The 27,812-nt window shown below is 43.4% G+C and overlaps 1 protein-coding gene across 1 annotated transcript in view; it reads right to left on the bottom strand.

Moving 5' to 3' along the window:
* mmp23bb (matrix metallopeptidase 23bb) overlaps nucleotides 1–26,797 on the bottom strand; it is a 34,468-nt gene extending 7,671 nt beyond the window's left edge. The window contains exons 1-4 of the mRNA XM_014161951.2: nucleotides 26,161–26,797; nucleotides 20,204–20,340; nucleotides 3,347–3,486; nucleotides 3,050–3,217 (exon numbers count right to left, since the gene is read on the bottom strand). Coding sequence (XP_014017426.2) covers nucleotides 3,050–3,217; nucleotides 3,347–3,486; nucleotides 20,204–20,340; nucleotides 26,161–26,310 — 595 coding nt within the window. The 5' untranslated portion in view covers nucleotides 26,311–26,797. The remainder of the gene's footprint in view (nucleotides 1–3,049; nucleotides 3,218–3,346; nucleotides 3,487–20,203; nucleotides 20,341–26,160) is intronic.
* Nucleotides 26,798–27,812: the final 1,015 nt, after the last annotated feature.

The following is a 27,812-nucleotide window of genomic DNA, read 5'->3' as shown; positions in this document are numbered from 1 at the left end:
GGGTTTCTGTACAGCACTTTGTGACATCTGCTGATGTAAAAAGGGCTTTATAAATACATTTGATTGATTGACTAATAAAATATATATTTGGGAGGAAAAAAATCCACTTTGCTGAGAAAGAATGACAATTAAATCCATTTTAATCCCACTTTGTTACACAATAAAACGTTGAAAAAGTCAAGGTGTGTGAATACTTTATGAAGGCAATGTACAGTGAGGGAAAAACTATTTGATCCCCTGCTGATTTTGTACATTTGCTCACTGACAAAGAAATGATCAGTCTATAGTTTTAATGGTAGGTTTATTTGAACAGTGAGAGACAGAATAACAACAAAAACATCCAGAAAAACGCATGTCAAAAATGTTAGAAATTGATTTGCATTTTAATGAGGGAAATAAGTATTTGACCCCTCTGCAAAACATGACTTAGTACTTGCTGGCAAAACCCTTGTTGGCAATCACAGAGGTCAGACGTTTCTTGTAGTTGGCCACCAGGTTTGCACACATCTCAGGAGTGATTTTGTCCCACTCCTCTTTTCAGATCTTCTCCAAGTCATTAAGGTTTCGAGGCTGACGTTAGGCAACTCAAACCTTAAATTACCTCCACAGATTTCTATGGGATTAAGGTCTGGAGACTGGCTAGGCCACTCCAGGACCTTAATGTGTTTCTTCTTGAGCCACTCCTTTGTTGCCTTGGCCGTGTGTTTTGGGTCATTGTCATGCTGGATAACCCATCCACGACCCATTTTCAATGCCCTGGCTGAGGGAAGGAGGTTCTCACCCAAGATTTGACGGTACATGGCCCCGTCCATCGTCCCTTTGATGCGGTGAAGTTGTCCTGTCCCCTTAGCAGAAAAACACCTCCAAAGCATAATGTTTCCACCTCCATGTTTGACGGTGGGGATGGGGTTTTTGGGGTCATAGGCAGCATTCCTCCTCCTCCAAACACGGCGAGTTGAGTTGATGCCAAAGAGCTCCATTTTGGTCTTATCTGACCACAACACTTTCACCCAGTTGTCCTCTGAGTCATTCAGATGTTCATTGGAAACTTCAGCCAGGCATGTATATGTGCTTTCTTGAGCAGGGGGACCTTGCGGGCGCTGCAGGATTTCAGTCCTTCACGGCGTAGTGTGTTACCAATTGTTTTCTTGGTGACTATGGTCCCAGCTGCCTTGAGATCATTGACAAGATCCTCCCGTGTAGTTCTGGGCTGATTCCTCACCGTTCTCATGATCATTGCAACTCCACGAGGTGAGATCTTGCATGGAGCCCCAGGCCGAGGGAGATTGACAGTTCTTTTGTGTTTCTTCCATTTGCGAATAATCGCACCAACTGTTGTCACCTTCTCACCAAGCTGCTTGGCGATGGTCTTGTTGCCCATTCCAGCCTTGTGTAGGTCTACAATCTTATCCCTGACATCCTTGGAGAGCTCTTTGGTCTTGGCCATGGTGGAGAGTTTGCAATCTGATTGATTGATTGCTTTTGTGGACAGGTGTCTTTTATACAGGTAACAAACTGAGATTAGGAGCACTCCCTTTAAGAGTGTGCTCCTAATCTCAGCTCGTTACCTATATAAAAGACACCTGGGAGCCAGAAATCTTTCTGATTGAGAGGGGGTCAAATACTTATTTCCCTCATTAAAATGCAAATCAATTTATAACATTTTTTACATGCATTTTTCTGGATTTTTTTGTTGTTATTCTGTCTCTCACTGTTCAAATAAACCTACCATTAAAATTATAGACTGATCATTTCTTTGTCAGTGGGCAAACGTACAAAATCAGCAGGGGATCAAATACTTTTTTCCTTCACTGTATATACTGTATATATTTCATTTTTTGTTGTTGTTTGTTTCTCTGTAATACTACTAGCCACCTAGCACTCTTATGAAGTTGGCTTCAGCTAGCCCAGATAAGTTCCCAAACTCATAACTAGCTACCAAGAAACCATTTCAGGCTATCAATCAAGTTAAAGTAGCTAGCTTGTCTAACTATCTTAGCTGGCATGCCTGCAGGCAAGGTTGGAGGACTAGAAAAGCAAACAACTACTAAATGTACTAAGTAAGACTCACATGCCTTTCAATCTTTTACCCAGATTTTTGCAGAGAAGCATATTTAATTGCTTTAAAAAAAATAGCCACCAGTCAGGAGGATACAGACGGCTCAAGAGGTATGCTTAGATATGCAGAAAAATAAACATGTTTTTTTTTTTACATAGAATTAATCATAATGATTATGGCTCTCGATTGCAGGAAAAAGCTGTTTTAGGTGTTTGAAAAATTCTAAATTGTCCAACTTAAGGACGGTGGGCCTAGCCCCCCTACGTACCACCCCCAGACATCCTCACATACTTTGTGCCCCCTCAGATTTTTTGGGTGCATGATGCCCCTGATCTATGCCCAGGTGCATTGAAGCTGCCAAGGTGCATTGGAGCTGCTCAACGCCCTATTGAGACACTTTATGTTGGTGTTTCCTTTATTTTTGCAGTTACCTGTATATGCAGGTGTTATTGTATGATACAATACATTTGTTTGATGTATCTATGTGCTGTATGTTTTTTGTTTTTGTTTGTTTGTTGTTTGTTTTTGTTATTTGCTGTGCTTATAAAATGGAATTACTGAATGTCACATGACTTATTGAATGTTGTGAAAACCAATAAATACAATTTTCCGCCCACAAAAAACCCAAGGGGGATAACGGAAGTATGTTCGATTTACAGTAGCTTGTCTGCGGGCAGAGTCAGCACAAAGTGCAACCTCTTCGCGCCCATCTAACACACACAATATCAAGTGCAACTCTGGTTGTAAACTGGTTTTCTGGTTGAGGATACGTCAAGCAGATTGTTAGCAACTGGTCTCTGTTACAACCAGGTAAACAGTTTTTTTTTCAAGACAACATCAAGTTTACATCTGATAAAAGCATCTAAAAAGATGTCATCAACGTCAATCGATTCCTTTAAAATCCATGGGTGGGGGAAAGTGAATGAGTACACTTTTTGGGGGAGGATAGAGAATCGGAGCACAGACAGACAGGGAGGAGAGTCTTTGCACCTTGTTTCCAGCTGAAGCGGGACTTCCCCAGGATCCAGAACTCGTGGTTGTCAAAGTGGATCTCCCCGCGCGGGGGCAGGAAGGCATGGGCCAACTCCCCGTTTAGCCCATCAAAACAGGGGTGCAATGGAGACCACCAGCAGTCTGTGTGGTTCCACGTGTAGAAGCCTGGAAGCATGAGCACACACATGCGCACACATTTAAAGCAGGGGAATTAAAGTCACACACACACCTTTAACTTATTAATGTCTAATCTATAGTGACACTGTCAGGTTCTGTTTAATTATGTGGTCTTACCGATGATAATGTCAGCACTCTTGTTGGGGTTTGTGATTTCAGCGAAGTAGAGAGGGGACACGTCGCTCCACTTGGAGAACGCAATGCTGATGGCCTTGCGGGTGCCGTCTTTGTTCAGCGTGTTGGGAAACTTCACGATCCTGACAGACGTGAACGGACACGCAGACAGACAGACAGATGTGAACAGAAAGACAGACACAAATATAGATTGGAAAGTGACAGACAATGCGACGAACTTGGATTCCCAAAAACATATTGCTGTTCCCTTTCAGTCGGTCATTCAGTATAACATACTATTGGGAGTCAACGTTCAACCATATTCACCTGAAAAACGCCCAACAAGCCAATGGATGCCGAGTCTGTCAGCCTGGCGCCAGGCTGCCCTGCATCACGCACTCCTACCTCATGAATTACGCACATCTGCCTTCCCTCGTCACGCGCATCAGCGATATTGGACTCACCTGGACTCACTCATCACCTGTTTATTACCTCCCCTATATTTGTCAGTTCCCCTGCTCTATTCCCTGCTGATGCATTAACTGTTTTTGTCTTTGTTACCCTTGTGCAGATGCTGTTCTTGTCTCGTTCCATGTCCGTTCCTTAGTAAATGTTTGACTCCCCGTACCTGCTTCGCCTCTCCAGCGTCAATTCATGTGACAGAATGCATCAGCCAACATACGACGCATCGGGGAGTACTGGTGTTCCGGTTGGTGGTGACGTCAGCTCTGGGTCACCGTCGATGGAAACGTCGGGCTTCCACGATCTAGCTGGCTCGAGATGTTTCCTTTCCCCGGTTGGCTTGGAAGGCGCCCATCCCACGTTGGGCCTCAGCCGGATCGTCAGGTTTTGTGCGCCCAGCTGGCCCAGGAGTTTTTTTGTTTTGTTTGTTTTGTTGGTGACGTTGGGGTGGAACCGGGGGTGCCTAAGCCAGCCCATCGGGCTTCCACGCCCTGGCTGGCTCGAGAGGTTTCCTTGCCTCGGTTGGCTCGGCAGGTTACCATTCCACATCACGCTCCACCGGATCATCGGGCTCCCTCGTTGCAGCGGGGTCGACAGGCGTCCTTGCCTCAGCCGGCTCGCCAGGCTCCCATGCTCCTGCCGGTTCGTCGGGCTTCCACGCCCCAACCGGCTTGCCCAGCGCCCATGTCTCGGCAGTTTCGCCCAGATTAGACGCCGGGTGGCGCCCCTGGGGGGGTACTGTCACGCTCTTCCCCCCTGGCGCTTCAGGGCGCCAGGCTGCCCTGCATCACGCACTCCTGCCATCATCAATTACGCACACCTGCCTTCCCTCGTCACGCGCATCAGCAATATTGAACTCACCTGGACTCATCACCTGTTTATTACCTCCCCTATATTTGTCAGTTCCCCTGCTCTAATCCCTGCTGATGCATTCATTGTTTTTGTCTTTGTTACCCTTGTGCTGACGCTGTTCCTGTCTCGTTCCATGTCCGTTCCTTAGTAAATGCTTGACTCCCCATACCTGCTTCGTCTCTCCAGTGTCAATTCATGTGACAGAGTCCGCCCTTGAAAGCCTTGCCTTCCTGGCTATTATACTGGGGCTCACATCCATTTCCTCAATTCTTCTCTCTTCAGCTCGCCTTTTCAAGCACACAAAGACTACGAGATTTGGCTCTGACTTAGGTGTCTGTTAGTGGGGAGTACTTGTTCCCCTAGATGTTGAGAGTTTTGGGTATTGGTATCGGTTTTTGTGTTTGCTAAAAGCGAACTACTTTCTGCTCTGCTTGTTTAGCCAGTGCTTCCTTGCTTGAGTAAGATGGCCAGTGGTAAGAGTAAGTTTAAAAAAGCTAACTAATTGGATGACATCAGTCTGGGGCAATCTAAAGCCCCGGCTTTGGATTTGGCGGGGAGAGTAAACTATTAGTGGTTAATGCGCCTTTGATGGAGCTGTGTCGTAAGGCAGCAGATCACCTGGGGGTGGATTGGCCATCTTCTCCCCCTCAGTGGACATCCTCCAGGTTTGGGGGAAGGTATTTACCTCCTGTCCCTTCAGCAGTGAAGCGTCGCTTAGCCCTGTTTAAACATTTTGCAGATGAGCTAAAGACGACCTGGGATTCCCCTCATTCAGCCAGGCTGGTGCTTCAGGTTATGGTGAGTTCATGAATGTAGAGGGTATGAAGGAGGCGGGGCTCATTTGCACACCGCCGATGGATGGAAAGCTGCCAAGTGACTTAGCTTCCGAATAATAAACAGTGCCGGTTCTCGGCGGATCAGCTGGACAAAGTGTAAAAGGCTCATGGTGTTATTCTTGACATGGACAGGAGGATGTATTTGGATGAGCCAGTTTTGCCAACAAGGTTGTTTGGCTCAACTATGGTCCTTACAGGCCTGTTTCGAAAAGAAACAAAAACAGGACGCAGCTCTACTGGTTCTTATCCCACGAAAATCCTTTCTGGACTCAGATCTAAATCATGAGTTTTTGTCCCAACAAAGGATGGTCGCATTCCGGCTCTGTATGGCACGGTTCCTTTATGATAGCTGTGGTGCCTCTGGGACTTTTGTTGATACGTCTTTTTCAGCGCTGTTGATGCGTCTGTTTCGTGGTTATCACGGCAGAGGAATCCTTACTGGGTTGGGGAGCGCTGTGTGTGGGCTACTCGGAAAGAGGGATTTGGTCAACAGCGTAAAGGGAGCTGCATATAAATGACCTAGAGCTATGGACTGTTTTGCTGGCGCTGAGGCGTTTCCTTCTGATGTTGGAGGGCCATGTGTTGGTAAGGTCCGACAGCATACACTACCATTCAAAAGTTTGGGGTCACTTAGAAATGTCCTTGTTTTTGAAAGAAAGGTAAATGTTTTTGTCTCTTAAAATAACATCAAATTGATGAGAAATATAGTGTAGACATTGGTAATGTTGTAAATGACTATTGTAGTTAGAAACGGCAGATTTTTTATGGAATATCTACATAGACCCATTATCAGCAACCATCACTCCTGTGTTCCAATGGCACGTTGTGATAGCTAATCCAAGTTTATCATTTTAAAAGGCTAATTGATCATTAGAAAACCATTTTGCAATTATGTTAGCACAGCTGAAAACTGTTGTCCTAATTAAAAAAACAATAAAACTGTGTGTTGTCATCTGTTCTTCTCAATGAGGGATCTGTGCACTCTGCGGGGACCCGTGGTGGGTTCTGTGTCATTGGGTCTATTGTCCCAGGCGCACAGGAGAGTTCAGCACCCATGACCACAGATATGGGATCTGTGGGTTTGGCCCCTGAAAGGTTGAATTTGACGGCTAGGAGTTTACCCTCTCAAACGTGATTACGACTATACAGTTGGCACGTGCGTCCTTTACAAGAGGGTTGTTCGTCAGTCTCTCATTCACAATTTGGTGTCAGGTTAAAGGAGTTTGTACTTTTCAGAGGTCTTTGGTGGACATTTTGATGTCCTTGCAGGAGCTTTTGAGCAGGGCTTTTCTTTTTCCACATTAAAGGTTTATATCAGTACACCCTTCCCATATGGAGTCCGTGCCAGGCGACTCCAAATTGATGTTATGTACTAATGCGACAGCTATTCTTCTTGGGGTCCACACAAAACATGAAACATGACATAATAAAGAACATTAATTGACAACAGCTCAAGGACAAAACTATATAAAAAAAATGTAAAGACAAAAGGCATACGTAGGGCTGTGGCGGTCACTACATTTTGTCACCCGGTTATTGTCAAGCAAATAACTATCGGTACGTCAATTAACATAAACACATTTAGCATCTCCTGGCTTCCACACATAGCCTACAAGCCAGTGATGCAGACCTATGGAGCATCTACATTTTAAAAAGTCTAATAAATCCATATAATATAGCCTACACCTTCACAATAAATCTATTATTTATTTTAGACAGGTCTAAAGTAACATGATATGAAGAAAATGTAGTCAATTTCAGAAGAACCGAATAACATACTCTGAGTTGTCCTTATGTTAATTCCTAATCTGAGTATGTCATATCGCTGTGGGCTACACTAGTTCATTTAGCAGACAAGATTTGCTTAGAATTCCGTTGCATTATTTTATATTGAGAATACTATTGAACAAAGCTGAATAAAATACAAAGGATATTTTCTCCAAACGATTGGAGGAAGTGCACACATGCTGCTATTCTGTGTTGAGCGGTTAACAAAGAAATAGGTACTCATATGTACTTAATTTAGAGTTATTAATATAACTTTAGTTGTTCTACAAACGTTGGGCTATATGTTTTGAAGATTTAATACATTGTAAGGCTGCATGATGCAACTCCACCAAAAACCCAGAAATTTCCATCCCTAACGATAACATTTTCCGACAAGATAGAACTGCCAAAGGGGGCGGTGTTGCTATCTACTGCAGAGATAGCCTGCAGAGTTCTGTCTTACTATCCAGGTCTGTACCCAAACAATTCGAGCTTCTACTTTTAAAAATCCACCTTTCCAGAAACAAGTCTCTCACCGTTGTCGCTTGCTATAGACCACCCTCTGCCCCCAGCTGTGCCCTGGACACCATATGTGAATTAATTGCTCCCCATCTATCTTCAGAGCTCGTGCTGCTAGGTGACCTAAACTGTGACATGCTTAACACCCCGGCCATCCTACAATCTAAGCTTGATGCCCTCAATTTCACACAAATTATCAATGAACCCACCAGGTACAACCTCAAATCCGTAAACACGGGCACCCTCATAGATGTCATCCTAACCAACTTGCCCTCCAAATAAGTCTCTGCTGTTTTCAACCAAGATCTCAGCGATCACTGCCTCATTGCCTGCATCCGTTATGGGTCTGCGGTCAAACGACCAACTCTCATCACCGTCAAACGCTCCCTAAAACACTTCAGTGAGCAGGCCTTTCTAATTGACCTGGCCCGGGTATCCTGGAAGGATATTGACACCATTCTGTCAGTAGAGGATGCCTGGTTATTCTTTAAAAGTACCTTCCTCACCATCTTAAATAAGCATGCCCCATTCAAAAAATGTAGAACTAAGAACAGATATAGCCCTTGGTTCACCCCAGACTTGACTGCCCTTGACCAGCACAAAAACATCCTGTGGCGTTCTGCATTAGCATCGAATAGCCCCCGTGGTATGCAACTTTTCAGACAAGTTAGGAACCAATATACACAGGCAATTTGGAAAGCTAAGGCTAGCTTTTTCAAGCAGAAATTTGCATCCTGTAGCACAAACTCAAAACAATTCTGGGACACTGTAAAGTCCATGGAGAATAAGAGCACCTCCTCCCAGCTGCCCACTGCACTGAGGCTAGGAAACACTGTCACCACCGATAAATCCACTATAATTGAGAATTTCAATAAGTATTTTTCTACCTTCTCCACTATGCAATCTGGTTTCAGAGCTGGTCATGGGTGCACCTCAGCCACGCTCAAGGTCCTAAACGATATCATAACCGGCATCGATAAGAGACATTACTGTGCAGCCGTATTTATCGACCTGGCTAAGGCTTTCGACTCTGTCAATCACCACATTCTTATTGGCCTATTGGCTTATTGCCTCACCTGGTTCAGTGTGTCAAATCGGAGGGCCTGTTGTCCGGACCTCTGGCAGTCTCTATGGGGGTGCCACAGGGTTCAATTCTCGGGCCGACTCTCTTCTCTGTATACATCAATGATGTCGCTCTTGCTGCTGGTAATTCTTTGATCCACCTCTACGCAGACGACACCATTCTGTATACCTCTGGCCCGTCTTTGGACACTGTGTTAACTAACATCCAGACGAGCTTCAATGCCATACAACTCTCCTTCTGTGGCCTCCAACTGCTCTTAAATGCAAGTAAAACTAAATGCATGCTCTTCAACCGATCGCTGCCCGCACCTGCCCGCCCGTTCAGCATCACTACTCTGGACGGTTCTGACTATGTGGACAACTACAAATACCTAGGTGTCTGGTTAGACTGTAAATTCTCCTTCCAGACTCACATTAAACATCTCCAATCCAAAATGTAATCTAGAACCGGCTTCCTATTTCGCAACAAAGCATCCTTCATTCATGCTGCCAAACATACCCTCGTAAAACTGACCATCCTTCCGATCCTCGACTTCGGCGATGTCATTTACAAAATAGCCCCCATCTCTCTACTCAACAAATTGGATGCAGTCTATCACAGTGCCATCCGTTTTGTCACCAAAGCCCCATATACTACCCACCGCTGCAACCTGTACGCTCTCGTTGTCTGGCCCTCGCTTCATAATTGCCGCCAAACCCACTGGCTCCAGGTCATCTATAAGTCTCTGCTAGGTAAAGCCCCACCTTATCTCAGCTCACTGGTCACCATAGCAGCACCCACCCGTAGCACGGGCTCCAGCAGGTATATCTCACTGGTCACCCCCAAAGCCAATTCTTCCTTTGGCCGCCTCTCCTTCCAATTCTCTGCTGCCAATGACTGGAACGAACTGCAAAAATCACTAAAGCTGGAGACTCTTACCTCCCTTACTAGCTTTAAGCACCAGCTGTCAGAGCAGCTCACAGATCCCGTCACTTGTACATAGCCCATCTGTAAATAGCCCATCCAATCTACCTCATCCCCATACTGTATTTATTTATTTATCTTGCTCCATTGCACCCCAGTATCTCTACTTGCACATTCATCTTCTGCACATTCTACCATTCCAATGTTTAATTGCTATATTGTAATTACTTCGCCACCATGGCCTATTTATTGCCTTACCCCCCCTTATCCTACCTCATTTGCACATGCTGTACATAGACTTTTCTACTGTATTATTGATTGTATGTTTGGTTAAATAAAGGTGAAATAAAAAAATTGAAAAATAAGGATGATTTGAAAAAAGTCACTTGAAAGGCATGAGGTCTGCTTTGTTTTTTGCGCAGGCAGTACACACTCTGTCAATCTCCTATTCACAATTAGAGAAGCCCTCACATTTCCCAGCGGCATCCCCTTTGTGTGGCCATAATGCACCCTAAAAAAAATCCATGTCTGCCTGCTCTGAAGCACCTCTCATCTCACTCGTAGGGCACTCCATCACGTGATTGGGTCTTTCTCACAGGCTACAAGTGAAGACGGACACATCGGGAACGCAACTGCGAGGTGCATATTGAAGATATTGGAAGAACTGTCCACATTTACTTTTCGTCAACAAGATGAGTAGGCCTAAAGAACAGCAAAAGCACTAGCCTACGTCAATCTACTAGCAGTACCGTAGTACAAAAGTTTACCTATCCTATCTGTGTGAGAAATAAATATTCCAAGCATAGTCTGGGACAGTTGTGGGATACGAAAGATGCCAAATTAATACAACCACTAGCATCAAACAAACTTTTTTATGCAATGAGGCTGACACAACAGACGTTTAGTTTAGACGTTTAGTTTAAAATCTTTATAAACTATTAGGATATTTCTTCAAATTATATGCGCAGCAAGGCGCACAAGGCAAGAAGCTATAAGCAGGAATGTTCTATTAGTGGGAAAACACCATTATCAAAAGGGCCCGCAAATGCAAATTATTATAAAGGTTATAAAGGTGCATTTTTATGGTGAAAATGATCTTCCCCAAACTTGTGTATGCCAGTTAGGCTCTACCCCCCTTGTAAAGCTGATTAATGTGCTTTTTTTTAAAGAAGTTATTTGGACCCTTTAGGTGTGATACAAACCTTTTGCTGGGCATCATTCACAAGTGATAGGCTAATATTGTCACCCATCAGACTATTCTTGATTTAATATTGTCTTTACATATACTAAATAATATATGTGTGATATTCGTTTTTGATTTAGAATGGACCATTATCATGCACCTGTCTCGAAACTGGGGCAGCGGGAAAAAATACATGTCATCTATACAATTAAATAGCGAATGGAGGATGCTTTTCCTGTGGTTCATTTTCATGCAAGCCAGGTAGGCTATACTCCTGTTGTAAAGATAAGCAATGTGCTTAATATTAGAAAAGTTGAGAAATAAATATAGTAGACCTAGCATATAGAAAGCTGACGGGATCCTTCTCTTTTTAATAGAGGCCATTACTCTGTTTTCTCGGGCAATTGCATAGCCTATAGAAATGTTCCACAACATGAGCTCATGGGCTCTCCTGAAGTGTTTGATTAGATTTTTTATTACATTTGCAATGATGTCAGTGTGATTAGAGGGACAACAGAGTGCTGAGTACCAGGCAGTTAGCAAGTTTGGTAGGCTACTAATGACCAACAGCAGCATCAGAGCTTGGAGAAGCCTAATTACCAAAATGTAATTGTGAAATGTGACTGCCTCCATGACTCGTGACCGCCGGTGTGGCGGTAATACAGTCATCGCAACAGCCCACCGCAACACCCGTAGCGCACATACAAACTATCTAGGTCAAATAGGGGAGAGGCTTTGTGTCGTGAGGTGTTGCTTTATCTGTTTTTTGAAATCAGGTTTGCTGTTCACTTGAGCAATGTGAGACGGAATGGAGTTCCATGCAAGAATGGCTGTATATAATACTGAATGCATTCTTGAATTTGTTCTGGATTTGGGGACTGTGAAAAGACCCCTGGTGGCATGTCTGGTGGGATAATTGTGTGTGAAAGTTGACTAAGCAAACAATTTGGGATTTTCAACACATTAATGTTTCTTATAAAAATAAGAAAAGATGCAGTCAGTCTCTACTCAACTCTTAACCAAGAGAGACTGGTATGCATAGTAATTATATTAGCCCTCTGATTACAATGAAGAGCAAGATGTGCTGCTCTGTTCTGGGTCAGCTGCAGCTTAACTAGGTCTTTCCTTGCAGCACTTGACCACACAACTGGACAATAATCAAGATAAGACTAAACTAGAGCCTGCAGCACTTGCTTTTCTATTACGGACAGACCTCTCCCCATCTTTACAAACATTGAATCTATATGTTTTGACCATGACAGTTTACAATCTCAGGTAATGCCAAGTAATTTAGTCTCCTCAACTTGTTCAACAGCCACACCATTCATTACCAGATTCAGCTGAGGTCTAGAACATAGGGAATGATTTGTACCAAATACAATGCTCTTAGTTTTAGAGATGTTCAGCACCAGTTTATTATTGGCCACCCATTCCAAAACATACTGCAACTCTTTGTAAGGGTTTCAGTGACTTCATTAGCTGTGGTTGCTGATGCGTATATTGTTGAATCATCAGCATACATGTAAACACATGCTTTGTTTAATGCCAGTGGCAGGTCATTGGTAAGAATAGAAAAGAGTAAAGGGCCTAGAGAGCTGCCATGCGGTACACCACACTTTACATGCTTGACATTAGAGAAGCTTCCATTAAAGAAAACCATTTGAATTCTATTAGATGGATAGCTCTGAATCCACGATATGGCAGAGGTCCCTGACTTTCGACAAGGACAAAGGTTGCCTAGCGGTGTGCGTGCTCACTCCACTAGGGGTGTGGCGGCTGCTTGGGTATTGTTCAGGGCTATGACAATTGGTGATATCTGTGTTGCAGTGAGAGGTTTTATTGTGTGGATGTAACTGCTCCCGATGTGGCTCATAGTGTTCTTATGGCTGGGTCCAGAAGTGGGTGCTGGCAGCATGTAAAGAGTGCATTATCAAGGTTACCACAGTTTCCTGTGGGTTTGAGCCTTGGGCTGCCGTAGTCGATGCTATGCTTTACCATGTCATGACAGGTGTTCTGTTGTTTTGGACTTGGGGTTCCTTGTACGAGTTCTGACATTTCAGCCTCACAAGGTAAGTATTGTTCTTGGATCCGTGGGGTCTATGAACTTGGGCTGCAGTAGCAGCATGTCAGTGTGCATAGCCAAGTTGCAGAAGATTCTGGTTCCCTATATGGGGCTCTGACAGTTCAGGCCTCATCAGGCTGTGACAGTTCAGGCTTCTAGGGTAAGTATTAGCGAAAAAGGTGGCTTCTGTAACCCCTTTTTGGAACCGGTGGAATCTGTGTGTGCTTGGGTTGCCGTGGGACTCCTAGTTTGGTACGCCTTGAGCCGGCTTGGGGCTTGATTGTATGTCCCCATTGTATGTTATAGCAAGTGACCGACTGAAAGAGAATGTATGAAAATAACTCCTGTTCCCTGACAGAGGTAATGAGGTATAATATATTTTTGCCTCGTGCTGTCAGGGGATTTGAGCTCGCTGAAGAGGGGTACTGAATTGAGGAAATGGATGTGATGGCCTGCCTTTGGGTATTATAGCCAGGAAGGCGGGGCTTCTGAGGGAAGGCTCGGCATCCATTGGCCAGTTGGGCATTATTTCAGTTTTCAGGGGAATATGAATGGTCGTTGACTCTCCATAGTATGTTCCTCCTTCAGGGAACAGTAGTTATATTCATAATTGTACGTTATCAATTTTGCTTTCACAATGAATATTTATATATCTGCCCAGTGGCCCCAAGCCATAATTCTCAAAATATTACTCCGTAGCCGACCTCCCAGTCTCTTCCATCTCTCTCTTTCCCCATTTGTCTCTTTCTCTCTCACTCCCTGAATCCCTAGTCCCTTCCTCCTCGACACTACATCTAAGAGGATTGGATAGGTCTCAGAAATATGGTGGAACCTCCATCTTACCCACTAAAACTTGGGAGAATTGCTGCCATATTTTTTATCTACAGTGCCTTCAGAAAATATTCATACGCCTTGACTTATTCAACATTGTGTTGTGTTACAGCCTGAATTCCAAATGGTTTCAATATATTTTTGTTCTCACCCATCTTCACATAACACCCCATAATGACAAAGTGAAAACATGTTTAAAAAAAACAAAGGTCACATTTTGTGAAAATGAAATACAGAAAAATCTAATTTACATAAGTATTCACACCCCTGAGTCAGAATCACCTTCGGCTGGGCCTCCCGAGTGGTGCAGTGGTCTAAGGCACTGCATCGCAGTGCTAGAGGTGTCACTACAGATCCTGGTTTGATCCTGGGCTGTGCCACGACCGGGAGACCCATGAGGTGGTGCACAATTGGCCCAGCGTCGTCTGGGTTATTGAAGGATTTGGTAAACCGGGATGTCCTTGTCCAATCGCACTCTTCTGATTCCTGTGGTGGGCTGGGCGCATGCACGCTGACACGGTCGCCAGTTGTAAAGTGTTTGCTCCGACACATTGGTGCGGCTGGCTTCCGGGTTAAGAAGCAGTGTGGCTTGGCAGGGTAGTGTTTCGGAGGACGCATGGCTCTCGACCTTCGCCTCTCCCGAGTCCGTACGGGAGTTGCAGCGATGGGACAAGAATGTAACTACCAATTGGATATGTTTTATGTCACCTTTGGCAGCGATTACAGCTGTGAGTCTTTCTGGGCAAGTCTCTAAGAGCTTTACACACCTGGATTGTACAATATTTGCACATTATAATTTTTTTTTAAATCAAGCTTTGTCAAGTTGGTTGTTGATCATTGTATATTTGGCCTTGCGTGTTAGGTTATTGTCCTGCTGAAAGGGGAATTTGTCTCCCAGTGTGTTGGAAAGCAGACTGAATCAGGTTTTCCTCTAGGATTTTGTCTGTGCTTCGCTCTATTCCATTTGCACCAAACATAATGGCACATTTTTTGCAGTTTTACTTTAGTGTCTTATTGCAAACAAGATGCATGTTTTAGAATATTTGTATTCTGTACAAGCTTCCTTTTTCCCCACTCTGTCATTAGGTTAGCATTGTCGAGTAACTACAATGTTGTTGATCCATTCTCAGTTTTCTCCTATCATAGCTATTAAACTCTGTAACTGTTTTAAAGTCACCATTGGCCTGATGGTGAAATCCCTGTGCGGTTTCCATCCTCTCCAGAAACTGAGTTAGGAAGAACACCTGTATCTTTGTAGTGACTGGGTGTATTGATACATCATCCAAAGTGTAATTAATAACTTCAACATGCTGAAAGGAATATTCAATGTGTGCTTTTTTACCCATCTACCAATAGGTGCCTTTCTTTGCGAGGCATTGGAAAACCTCCCTGGTCTTTGTGGTTGAATCTGTGTTTGAAATTCGCTGCTCGACTGAGGGACCTTACAGATAATTGTATGTGTGGGGTACAGAGAGTCATAAACAATCATGTTAAACACTATTATTGCACACAGAGTGAGTCCATGCAACTTATTATGTGACTTGTTAAGTACCTATTTGCAATAACAAAGGGGTTGAATTGACTCAAGACATCTCAAGACATTACAGCATTTCATTTGTAATTAATTTGTAAAACAATTCTAAAAAAATAAATACAGTATGACATTATTGTGAGTAGGCCAGTGACACAAAATCTAAATATAAAAGATTTTAAATTCAGGCTATAACACGACAAAATTTGAAAAAATCCAGGGCTGTGAACAATGTTCCCTCTAAACTGCGTGGGTGCACAGCTCCCCCGGGACTGCTCCACAGAAGAAATATCAGCCCACGCAGAGAAGCATGAGATTGACCTTCACTCAGCTTTTTACAGTTTTCCCCTTAGTTATCACTATCAACGTTTTCCTTTACTATGGGAATTGTGATCGAATCAATGCAAAATTACCGAAACAAAATGAACTACGCAAGACTTAGTAGGAAAAACTAACTTTGCAAATCTGACCACGACTCCATTTTGCTCCTCCCTTCCAATAGGCAGAAACTCAAACAGGATGTACCCATGTTAAGAACTATTCAACACTGGTCTGACCAATCGGAATCCATGCTTCAAGATTGTTTTGATCAAGCGGACTGGGACATGTTCCAGGTAGCCTCAGATAATAACATCGACATATATGCTGATTCGGCGAGTGAGTTTATAAGGAAGTGCATAAGAGATGTTGTACCCACCGTGACTATTAAAACCTACCCTAACCAGAAATCGTGGATAGATGGCGGCATTCGTGCAAAACTGAAAGCACGAACCACCGCATTTAACTATGGAAAGGTGACTGGGATTATGGCCGAATATAAACAGTGTAGTTATTCCCTCCGCAAGGCAATCAAACAAGAGAAATGTCACTATAGAGACAAAGTGGAGTCGCAATTCAACGGCTCAGACACGAGACGTATGTGTCAAGGTCTACAGACAATAACGGACTACAAAAAGAAAACCAGCCATGTCACGGACCTGACGTCTTGCTTCCAGACAAACTAAACACCTTCTTTGCCCGCTTTGAGGATAATACAGTGCCACCCACATGGCCCGCTACCAAGGACTGTGGGCTCTCCTTCTCCGTGGCTGACATGAGTGAGAGATTTAAACGTGTTAACCCTCGCAAGATGGCATCCCTAGCAGCATCCTCAGAGCATGCGCAGACCAGCTGGCTGGTGTGTTTACAGACATATTCAATCGCTCCCTATCCCAGTCTGCTGTCCCCACATGCTTCAAGATGGCCACCATTGTTCCTGTACCCAAGAAGGCAAAGGTAACTGAACTAAATGACTATAGCCCCGTAGAACTCACTTCAGTCATTATGAAGTGCTTTGAGAGGCTAGTCAAGGATCAAATCACCTCCACCTTACCTGTCACCCTAGACCCACTTCAATTTGCTTACCGCCATAATAGGTCCACAGACAATGCAATCGCCATAACACTGCACACTGCCCTATCCCATCTGGACAAGAGGAATACCTATGTAAGAATGCTGTTCATTGACTATAGCTCAGCATTCAACACCATAGTACCCTCCAAGCTCATCATTACGCTAGAGGCCCTGGGTCTCAACCCCACCCTGTGCTATTTGGTTCTAGACTAATTGACGGGCAGCCTCCAGGTTGTGAAGGTAGGAAACAACATCTCCACTTCACTGATCCTCAACACAGGGGTCCCAAAAGCGTGTGTGCTCAGTCCCCTCCTGTACTCCCTGTTCACTCCCTGTTCACTGTGTGGCCATGCACGCCTCCAACTCAATCATCAAGTTTGCAGACGACACAACAGTGGTAGACTTGATCACCAACAATGACGAGACAGCCTACAGGGAGGAGGTGAGGGTACTAGTGTCAGCAAAACAACCTCTCACTCAACATCAACAAAACAAAGGAGATGATCGTGGACTTCAGGAAACAGCAGAGGGAGCATTCCCCTATCCACAACAACGGGACAGCAGTGGAGAAGGTGGAATGTTTTAAGTTCTTCGGCGTACAGATCACGGACAAACTGAAATGGTCCACCTACACAGACGGTGTGATGAAGAAGGCGCAACAGAACCTCTTCAACCTCAAGAAATTTGGCTTGTCACCTAAAACCCTCACAAACTTTTACAGATGCACAATTGAGAGCATCCTGTCGGCTGCATCACCGTCTGGTACGGCAACTGCACCACCCACAACTGCAAGGCTCTCCAGAGGGAGGTGCGGTCTGCTTTAATAATGTTTACATACAGTTGAAGTCGGAAGTTTACATACATTTAGGTTGGAGTCATAAAACTATTTTTTCAAAAACTCCACAAATTTCTTGTTTACAAACTATAGTTTTGGCAAGTCGGTTAGGACATCTACTTTGTGCATGACACAAGTAATTTTTCCATCAATTGTTTACAGAGATAATTTTACTTATAATTCACTGTATCACAATTCCAGTGGGTCAGAAGTTTACATACGCTAAGTTGACTGTCGCTTTAAACAGCTTGAAAAATTCCAGAAAATTATGTCATGGCTTTAGAAGCTTCTGATAGGCTAATTGACATCATTTGAGTCAATTGGAGGTGTACCTGTGGATGTATTTCAAGGCCTACCTTCAAACTCAGTGCCTCTTTGCTTGAAATCAAGGGAAAATCAAAAGAAATCAGCCAAGACCTCAGAAAACAAGTTGTAGACCTCCACAAGTCTGGTTCATCCTTGGGAGCATTTTCCAAATGCCTGAAGGTACCACGTTCATCTGTACAAACAATAGTACGCAAGTATAAACACCATGGGACCTCGAAGCCATCATACCGCTCAGGAAGGAGACGCGTTCTGTCCCCTAGAGGGGGAGGCTTGCAAGCCGAAGAACACCATCCCAACCGTGAAGCACGGGGGTGGCAGCATCATGTTGTAGGGGTGCTTTGCTGCAGGAGGGACTGGTGCATTTCACAAAATAGATGGCATCATGAGGTAGGAAAATTATATGGATATATTGAAGCAACATCTCAAGACATCAGTCAGTAAGTTAAAGCTTGGCCGCAAATGGGTCTTCCAAATGGACAATGAGCCCAAGCATACTTCCAAAGTTGTGGCAAAATGGCTTAAGGACAACAAAGTCAAGGTATTGGAGTCGCCATCACAAATCCCTGACCACAATCCCATAGAAAATGTGTGGGCAGAACTGAAAAAGCGTGTGCGAGCAAGGAGGCCTAGAAAACTGACTCAGTTACACCATGGGCCAAAATTCACCCAACTTATTGTGGGAAGCATGTGGAAGGCTACCCGAAACGTTTGACCCAAGTTAAACAATTTAAAGGCAATTCTACCTTATTGAGTGTATGTAAACTTCTGACCCACTGGGAATGTGATGAAATAAATAAAAGCTGAAATAAATCATTCTCTCTACTATTATTCTGACATTTCACATTCTTAAAACAAAGTGGTGATCCTAACTGACCTAAGACAGGGAATTTTTACTGGGATTAAATGTTAGGAATTGTGAAAAACTGAGTTTAAATGTATTTGGCTAAGGTGTATGTAAACTTCCGACTTCAACTGTATCTTGCATTACTCATCTCATATGTATATACTGTATTTTATACCATCTATTGCATCTTGCCTATGCCGCTCTGTCATTGCTCATCCATATATTTATATGTATATATTCTTATTCCATTCCTTTACTTAGATTTGTGTGTATTAGGTAGTTGTTGTGGAATAATTAGATTACATGTTAGATATTGCTGTACTGTCGGAACTAGAAGCACAAGCATTTCGCTACACTCGCAAGAACATCTGCTAACAATGTGTATGTGACCAATAACATTAGATTTGATTTGAAAATATTTCATTGTAGGCAGAACGCATTGGAGTACAATTCAGTCCGTACTCTACATAGACCAGAGCGGCATAACTAATCAGAGCTGCGGTATGCTTACATGCAAATAGACCATTGCCGTATATGGATCTGTGCCATTCACTTTGAACTGGACTGTGTTTTCAGCATGAGCGGTCATGAGTAGATGCACTTGTTTTGAGATCAAAGTGAGAGCTGCATGTAGCTACGTTTGCACATGTTTTCATTTCCTTTGCTAGTTAGTGAGTTAGTAGCTCAGGTATAGATCATTTGTAGTCAACAATGGGGGAGTGATTGCTTTCTACAAGAGCACAAAACGTGAACATTTCTAGACATCTTTGAAAAGACGTCTGGTCAAGATTTTTTTGTATTAAAGGGGCAGTGTTGTATTTCGAGACAGGCTTGAATAAGTTAACGTAGCATAATTTGTCTGAATCTCTATAATAACGGTATGGGAATAATAAAACATTTTATTTTGAATCAAACAACACAATAACATTTTCAGTCACCTCCTTGTCTGAAGGGCAAGTGGATAAACAGGTTAATGTCAAGCCCTGAATGTGTTTTTTCAAAAGTCTCATGGAATGTAGGCCTACATTGAACACCACAAGTTGGCTGCTACTGTAGGCTGAATGATAGAACAGCTATTTCCATGTTAAAATGTTATGGGATGCATTTTCTCCATTGTTTTTGATGATAGGAAACTCAGGTAGGTCTACATTATGATCAAATAGCCACAGTAGCCTACTTGACCACTGTCTGAAACTGTAACTTAAAGCAGGTACAGCCTTATTGTTCACAGTAAACGCACGCTGGAAGTTGCACAGAATTTTTTACCACGTTCAAGTTTGCAGTCAGCAGACATGAAATTTGCTCAGTGTCCCTTTTGAAGGAACATAGGGAGTGAATACTTTCTGAAGGCACTGCATATCTAATCCTCTCAGATCTTCAAAAGTGCCTAGGGGGTAGGGACAAGGGTCTGACTTGGTATTCAGGGTCTCACTTGTAGGTGAGGTTGAAATGCTTCCACTTTTGTCCCAGTGGGTTGATGGCGTAGCGTTTGGAGCGGCTCAATGCCGCTCCCGTCACAGGATGATGCTTCACAGAGCTCAGTGACTCCACAGACCGCCCACCAGCTTCCTGAGAGAGATGGAGGGGGAGAGAGAGATCATTAGAGGTGACAAGAGGAGCATGACATGACCATGGAGAGGTGAAAACAGTGTGTGTAGGAGAGAGAGTGAGAGAGAAGCTTTGCACAGTCAGTATGTTGCAGTAGAGAGAATGGTACAGCGCCTGAGACAAAGAACAAATGATCAGTAGCCTGTGAAACAAGACAGGACCAGTGGCAACCCGTCATTCAGGGGAGCTTGGAAATTCAAGCCCCCGGGGTGCTGCCATAGAGTTACATTAGAAGTGCCCATCCAAGAAGGCTCAAGGTCACTGGCCACAGATAAAATTACATCAAATCACTTTATATCTGCCGTAGCTTTGATTGGACTGATCATGTCAACATCACACTTTCAAAATCTTAGCTAGCAAGCTAGACAAGCGGTCATCATCTACTGGCAAATCCTTTTCAATCCTTGTCATATGAAGAGACATTATAGATAAAACGTATCGGTGCTCATTGGCCATTTGACATGAACATTACACAACAAGTTCGAAATCGCAAATTCAACAATCAGTGGTTTGGAAGGAATCAGCGGCTAACTGCAAGTGTTGCAAAGCAATCACTAGCCTGCTATTGTGGTCCAAGTCTGGGTTTAACTTGTTATGGATAGGGGGCAGTATTTTCACGGCCGGATAAAAAACGTACCCGATTTAATCTGGTTATTACTCCTGCCCAGAAACGAGAATATGCATATAATTAGTAGCTTTGGATAGAAAACACTCCAAAGTTTCTAAAACTGTTTGAATGGTGTCTGTGAGTATAACAGAACTCAAATGGCCTTCTTTGTCATCTCTATCCAAAACAGAGAATCTCTGCTGTAACGTGACACTTTCTAAGGCTCCCATAGGCTCTCAGAAGGCGCCAGAACGTTGAATGATGACTCTGCAGCCTCTGGCTGAAAAACAGAAGTGCATTTGGATAGTGGTCGACATGAGAACAATGAGACGGGTGCGCGAGTGCACGTGAAGAGTCCATTTTACATTTTCAGTCTTTGAACGAAAACAACGACTCCCGGTCGGAAAATTATCGCTATTTTACGAGAGAAATCGCATAAAAATTGATTTTAAACAGCGTTTGACATGCTTCGAAGTACGGTAATGGAATATTTTGAATTTTTTTGTCACGAAACGCGCCGGCGCGTCAGCCTTCGTTACCCTTCGGATAGTGTCTTGAACGCACGAACAAAACGCCGCTATTTGGATATAACTATGGATAATTTGGAACCAAACCAACATTTGTTGTTGAAGTAGAAGTCCTGGGAGTGCATTCTGACGAAGAACAGCAAAGGTAATCCAATTTTTCTTATAGTAAATCTGAGTTTGGTGAGTACCAAACTTGGTGGGTGTCAAAATAGCTAGCCTGTGATGGCTGGGCTATCTACTCAGAATATTGCAAAATGTGCTTTCACCGAAAAGCTATTTTAAAATCGGACACCGCGATTACATAAAAGAGTTCTGTATCTATAATTCTTAAAATAATTGTCATGTTTTTTGTGAACGTTTATCGTGAATAATTTAGTAAATTCACCGGAAGTGTTCGGTGGGAATGCTAGTTCTGAACGTCACATGCTAATGTAAAAAGCTGGTTTTTGATATAAATATGAACTTGATTGAACAAAACATGCATGTATTGTATAACATAATGTCCTAGGAGTGTCATCTGAGGAAGATCATCAAAGGTTAGTGCTGCATTTAGCTGTGGTTTTGGTTTTTGTGACATTATATGCTAGCTTGAAAAATGGGTGTCTGATTATTTATGGCTGGGTACTCTCCTGACATAATCTAATGTTTTGCTTTCGTTGTAAAGCCTTTTTTAAATCGGACAGTGTGGTTAGATAAAGGAGAGTCTTGTCTTTAAAATGGTGTAAAATAGTGATATGTTTGAAAAATTGAAGTTTTCGGATTTTCGAGGAGTTTGTATTTCGCGCCACGCCCTATCATTGGATATTGGAGCAGTGTTCCGCTAGCGGAACGTCTAGATGTAAGAGGTTAAAGGTCTCTTTTCCAAGTTTAAAAGGATAAGCGTTCAACACCATGGGCCAGAAAAGGTTGAAATACAGTGCATTCGGAAAGTATTTTGTTACAGTAAAGCCTTATTCTAAAATGGATTAATTCGTTTTTTCCCCCTCATCAATCTATACACAATACCCCATAATGACCAAGCAAAAACAGGTTTTAGGATATTTTAGCAAATGTATAAAAGAAAAATGTAAATATGACATTTACATAATACATATACAGACCCTTTTCTCAGTACTTTGTTGAAGCACCTTTGGCAGCGATTACAGCCTTGAGTCTTCTTGGGTATGAAGCTACAAACTTGGCACAGCTATATTTGGGGAGTTTCTCCCATTATTCTCTGTAGATCCTCTCAAGCTCTGTCAGGTTGGATGGGGAGCGTCGATGTACAGCTATTTTCAGGTCTCTCCGGAGATGTTAGATCGGGTTCAAGTCAGGGCTCTGGCTGGGCCACTCAAGGACATTCAGAGACTTGTCCCAAAGCCACTCCTGCATTGTCTTAGCTGTGTGCTTAGGGTCATTTTCCTGTTGGAAGGTGAACATTTGCCCCAATCTGAGGTCCTGTATGCTCTGGAGTAGGTTTTCATCAAGGATCTCTCTGTACTTTGCTCCGTTATCTTTCCCTCGATCCTAACTAGTCTCTCAATCCCTGCCACTGAAAAACATCCCCACAGCATGATGCTTCACAGTAGGGATGGTGCCAGGTTTCTTCCAGACGTGACGCTTGGCATTCAGGCCAAAGAGTCCAATCTTGGTTTCATCAGACCAGAGAGTCTTGTTTTTCATGATCTGTAAGTCTTTAGGTAACTTTTGGCAAACTCCAAGCAGGCTGTCATGTGCCTTTTAATGAGGAGTGGCTTCTGCCTGGCCACTCTTCCATAAAGGCCTGATTGGTGGAGTGCTGCAGAGATGGTTATCCTTCTGGAAGGTTCTCCCATTTCCACAGAGGAACTCTGGAGCTCTATCAGAGTAACCATCGGGTTCTTGGTCACCTCCCTGACCAAGGCCTTTCTCCCCCAATTATTCAGTTTGGCCGGGTGGCAAGCTCTAGGAAGAGTCTTGGTGGTTCCTTCGACCTCATGGCTTGGTTTTTGCTCTGACATGCACTGTCAACTGTGGGATTATATATAGACAGGTGTGTGCCTTTCGAATCATGTCCAATGCCTTTCGAATCATTTACTACAGGTGGACTCCAATCAAGTTGTAGAAACATCTCAAGGATGATCAATGCATATGGATGCATATGACTTCAATTTCGTGTCTCATAGAAAAGGCTCTCAATACTTATGTAAATATGGTATTTCAGTTTCTATTTTTTATAAATAGCAAACATTTCTAAAAACCTGTTTTCTCTTTGTCATTATTTTATTTGTCATTATTTGGTATTATGAGGAAAAAAGTTATTTAATTTTTGATAATATATATATATATTTACCCCTTTTTCTCCCCAATGTTGTGATATCCAATTGGTAGTTACAGTCTTATCTCATTGCTGCAACTCCCGTACAGACTCGGGAGAGGCAAAGGTCGAGAGCCATGCGTCCTCCAAAACACGACCCCGCCAAGCCGCAGTGCTTCTTGACACAATTCTCGCTTAATCCGGAAGCCAGCCGCACTAATGTGTTGGAGGAAACTCCGTACACCTGGCGACCGTGTCAGCGTGCATTGCACCCGGCCTGCCACAGGTGTCGCTAGAGCGCAATGGGACAAGGACAACCCGGCCGGCCAAAACCTCCCCTAACCCAGACAACCCTGGGCCAATTGTGCGCCGCCTCATGGGTCTCCCAGTCACGGCTAGCTGCATCACAGCCTGGGATCGAACCAGGATCTGTAGTGACACAGCTAGCACTGCGATACAGTGCCTTATATACTGCGCCATACGGCTGTAAGGTAACAAAATGTGGAAAAAGTCAAGGGGTCTGAATACTTTCCGACATGACTTCTGCCCCATTCAAAACAACTGGAAACTCAGAACTGGAAATCTCAGACTTCAGTGAGTTCAAGACAACTGGAAAGTCAGAAAAAATTGCTCCGACTAGGAAAATACGTTTTGAATGGTCATCCAACTCGGAATTCCATGTCGGGAACTCGGTGCTCTTTCTAGAGCTCCGATCTGAAGATCAATGACGTCATGATTCGACTATGTTTTTTTAATTGTTTGCAGTTGTCTTAAAACCATCATAAATCCAGAGAATGCCAGACTTTCATGATAAAGGCTGATGACAAAATTTGCCCACAAGGACCGCAGCGCCACCCTTCTGTTCAAGTGAGCACAGTACAACAATTTCAGTCCAAAAATGTATTGTATGCTGCCGCATAAATTATGTAATATGCTAGGGAGATATGTATACTGTAGCTAAGAAAGTAATACTAAGTGTATGTTGTGTAGTAAGCTCATAGTAGCCCATGTGCCTCACCCTGATCATTTCCCTTTCCCCCTCATAACTTAGCCTACTGTTCTGACTTGGTGGTGCAGCCTGTCGTCTGTTTTAGAGAAATGTAATCATTGAATATTGTAAGAGCTTTCATTTTCTGCATATTTCCCCCATTTATTTATCCTACGGTTCGGACTTGGTGTACAGAGAGAATACTGTAAGAACAGCCCATGTTCTGAATTCTGTCGCTGAACAAATAGTTATATTGGCTACGTCCGTCCTAACTCGCTCATTAACGTCTTAATCGAAATGACAGATTGCCTATTATCTGCCCGTCATCCCCTTATGCCAGTTTGTACATCTCAATTGTCAGTAGAAACCACATTTGTTTAAGCAAGTCAGCAATATCGGATGTGTTTTTTTTTAAATGCAGTAAATGAGGCTGAATGAACTGTTTCGATGCCAGACAAGGCTTCGCTCATAGCCAGGTGTGGCAGTACTAAGTATTCAATCCACTGTGCTGAAAAGAAAGCTCTGCTGTTGGGACAGCTTTATGTAGGCCCTAGCCGTTTGTGGGCACCGTTGGGCACTGTTATAGTGCAATTAATGTATTGTTTAGTGTTGTGTGTGTTGCATAAAAAAAACAAGTGGAGTTTTCCCCACCAAGATTTACATGCAAAAATCACTTCAATGATGAACATTTTTGAATCAGCAACTGGGAGAGGATTTCAACTCCCACCCAAACACAAAATAGTTATTTGAGTTGTTCATTCTATTTCACCACCTTTCTTCCACTATTTCTTCCAATAGGAGTTAAAAGGAATAAATTAAAGTCAAGTTAAGCCATTGCATTTGTCAGGCTTCCTGGCAAAAGGGAGCATGCCTGGCCTCCTCTAGGAAGAAAATAAAAAACACACACGTGGCACAAGTGCAAAAGGGAACAGGAATCACAACTTAACCCTACACAGATGTAGAACCCTCCTCATCTGCTCTAGTCGCTTGACAGTCCCTCTCCATCTATCCATCGCTCTGTGCTAAAATATCTGTCACCCACATGTGAGCTGAAGCGTTCTCCTCCAGCGCCCCCCCTCCCCCTCCCCTCACCACCTAAACCACTCCTTCCTTTCTTTTCTTCTTTCCCCCCATTTATTTTCCTATTCTAGGCTATTGTAACACTGATCAAAAAATAAACATACACAAAAATGCATTAGGATCAAACCAGAAAAATTTGATTGTCAGTGTAGCTTACTTAAAACACCTATTTTTTCAGTCTGTAAAAAAAACGATAACAAAACACAATACATTTCTGAAAATACTGGGTTTGTTGAGTTGCTCGCACAGGCAAACAAGTCTAAATATTACTTTTAATAATTTCCATGTGCAGCCGCCCACTTACCGTTTTCCTTCTACACGTAGGGAGTCCGCCGAGCCCATTCAACCCTACCAACACCAGCACTAGTAGAAAAAGTACCGGACGAGATCCGCGCATCTCAAACACTGGGACGAATCCCTTGGGCGAACTCAACTTCTGCTTCCTGTGCTCCATTGGAACCTGTAGTCTTTTTACAGTCAATGGTAACCTACACTCAATGTTGAGAACACATGGTTCTGCTAAATGCAAGGATTGGTATAAAAGAGATTGATCATCTTGGATAGGCTATCTTATTCAGGTGTTTTCATGCAGAAAGCATGAGTAGGCTATCCTTCCTCTGAACCAGAACGCGGTGCGTATCACAACGTGAAAACCACATTTGAACAGCTCTGCAGAGAATTGGCCATTTGGGCATGGAGCTCCAAATTCTCCCGTCCCATCAAACTCGTATCATTCTCAGCATTCCGCGCTATTCCCCTGTGATATAATTGTAAACTCTTACTTTTCCACCGAGTCCTTCGTTAATTGCATCGCATTTGTAAGTTTATTGGGTAACTTTGATACTTCCCTGCCTAGTCTATGCAGCGACCGAACGGATCAGGTGTCGGTCGTACAAGTTCGGGCACGTCAGTCGAGTGGTGGGATAGAGAGAGAGCGCCGCCCAGTTCTAAAACAACAATTTGTCTCACAGCCTCTGCTCTCCCATTCTCTCAAAGTGCTCTCAAACTACACACAGTTCTCAACCAGCGAATAGAGGGTAAAATGTTCAACTGTCCTCAAAGACAGCCTTGAAGTCTTCAAACTATTGTTGGGCTGTAAACTCTTACTTAAATAACCGCTCGTGGAATGTAAAAGTATCTCTCATCGGTTGAGGCCTCAATCCGCCATGGTTTAGAAGACAAATTATGAAAATAAATCATAGTTTATAGGCTAAAGCCACATTTTTTTAAGGAAACTTTTTTTCCACATTTATTAGTAAGTGTTATTTAGCCACCAAAACTTGACATTGACACCGGCAAGTCTGCAACCCGCAAATAAACACAGCCGCAGAGCCAGGGTCAGTGCTATCGGGGATCCTTGGGACGTCCATAAACTCTAACCCTAATCATAGGGACGTCCGCAAGGGGTATGGACGTCCCAAGGATTCCGAATTGCACGGACTGTTTCTTCACCTGTTGACTCATGTGGCACTCAGTCCCAACTGTCCACGCAAGGAAGGTGGGCACCATGACAATATTGTAGCAAATAACATCCTTCCAGATGCGCTCATTTTTCTTTGCTTGCATGGACCCATTTTCCAATCCATCTGTTCAAACAGGCTCCATTAGTCCACGTCCTGGCAATTAGCAAGTGGCAACTCAAAAGACTAACAGAGGAGATGTCAAAAAAGTTAACTAACTCAAATAATTATTGAAATCTAGGCATACATCTAGCTTATCTCAACTCTCTGAGCCCCATCTAGGTGTGATAGCTCCTCGGCTAATTATGGATTATCCATTGAAGAGGAAGGCATTTAGTAGTCTATCATGACTAGCCCACAGTATGCCCCATCCTGGTTAGGCTACAGCAATGTGTCACCATCTGCAATGCTGTGGCTCAGGAGGAGGCTTTAGGCTTTGCCTCACTGCATCAAGGGTTTGTTCTAGCCTACATCCCTTCATTCACCTTCAGAAAGT

The sequence above is a fragment of the Salmo salar genome, chromosome ssa20 (assembly GCF_905237065.1).
Source record: "Salmo salar chromosome ssa20, Ssal_v3.1, whole genome shotgun sequence".
In the NCBI taxonomy this organism is placed as follows: domain Eukaryota; kingdom Metazoa; phylum Chordata; class Actinopteri; order Salmoniformes; family Salmonidae; genus Salmo; species Salmo salar.
Note: the sequence above shows the minus strand (reverse complement) of the source record. Positions and strands in the feature narration are given on the sequence as shown.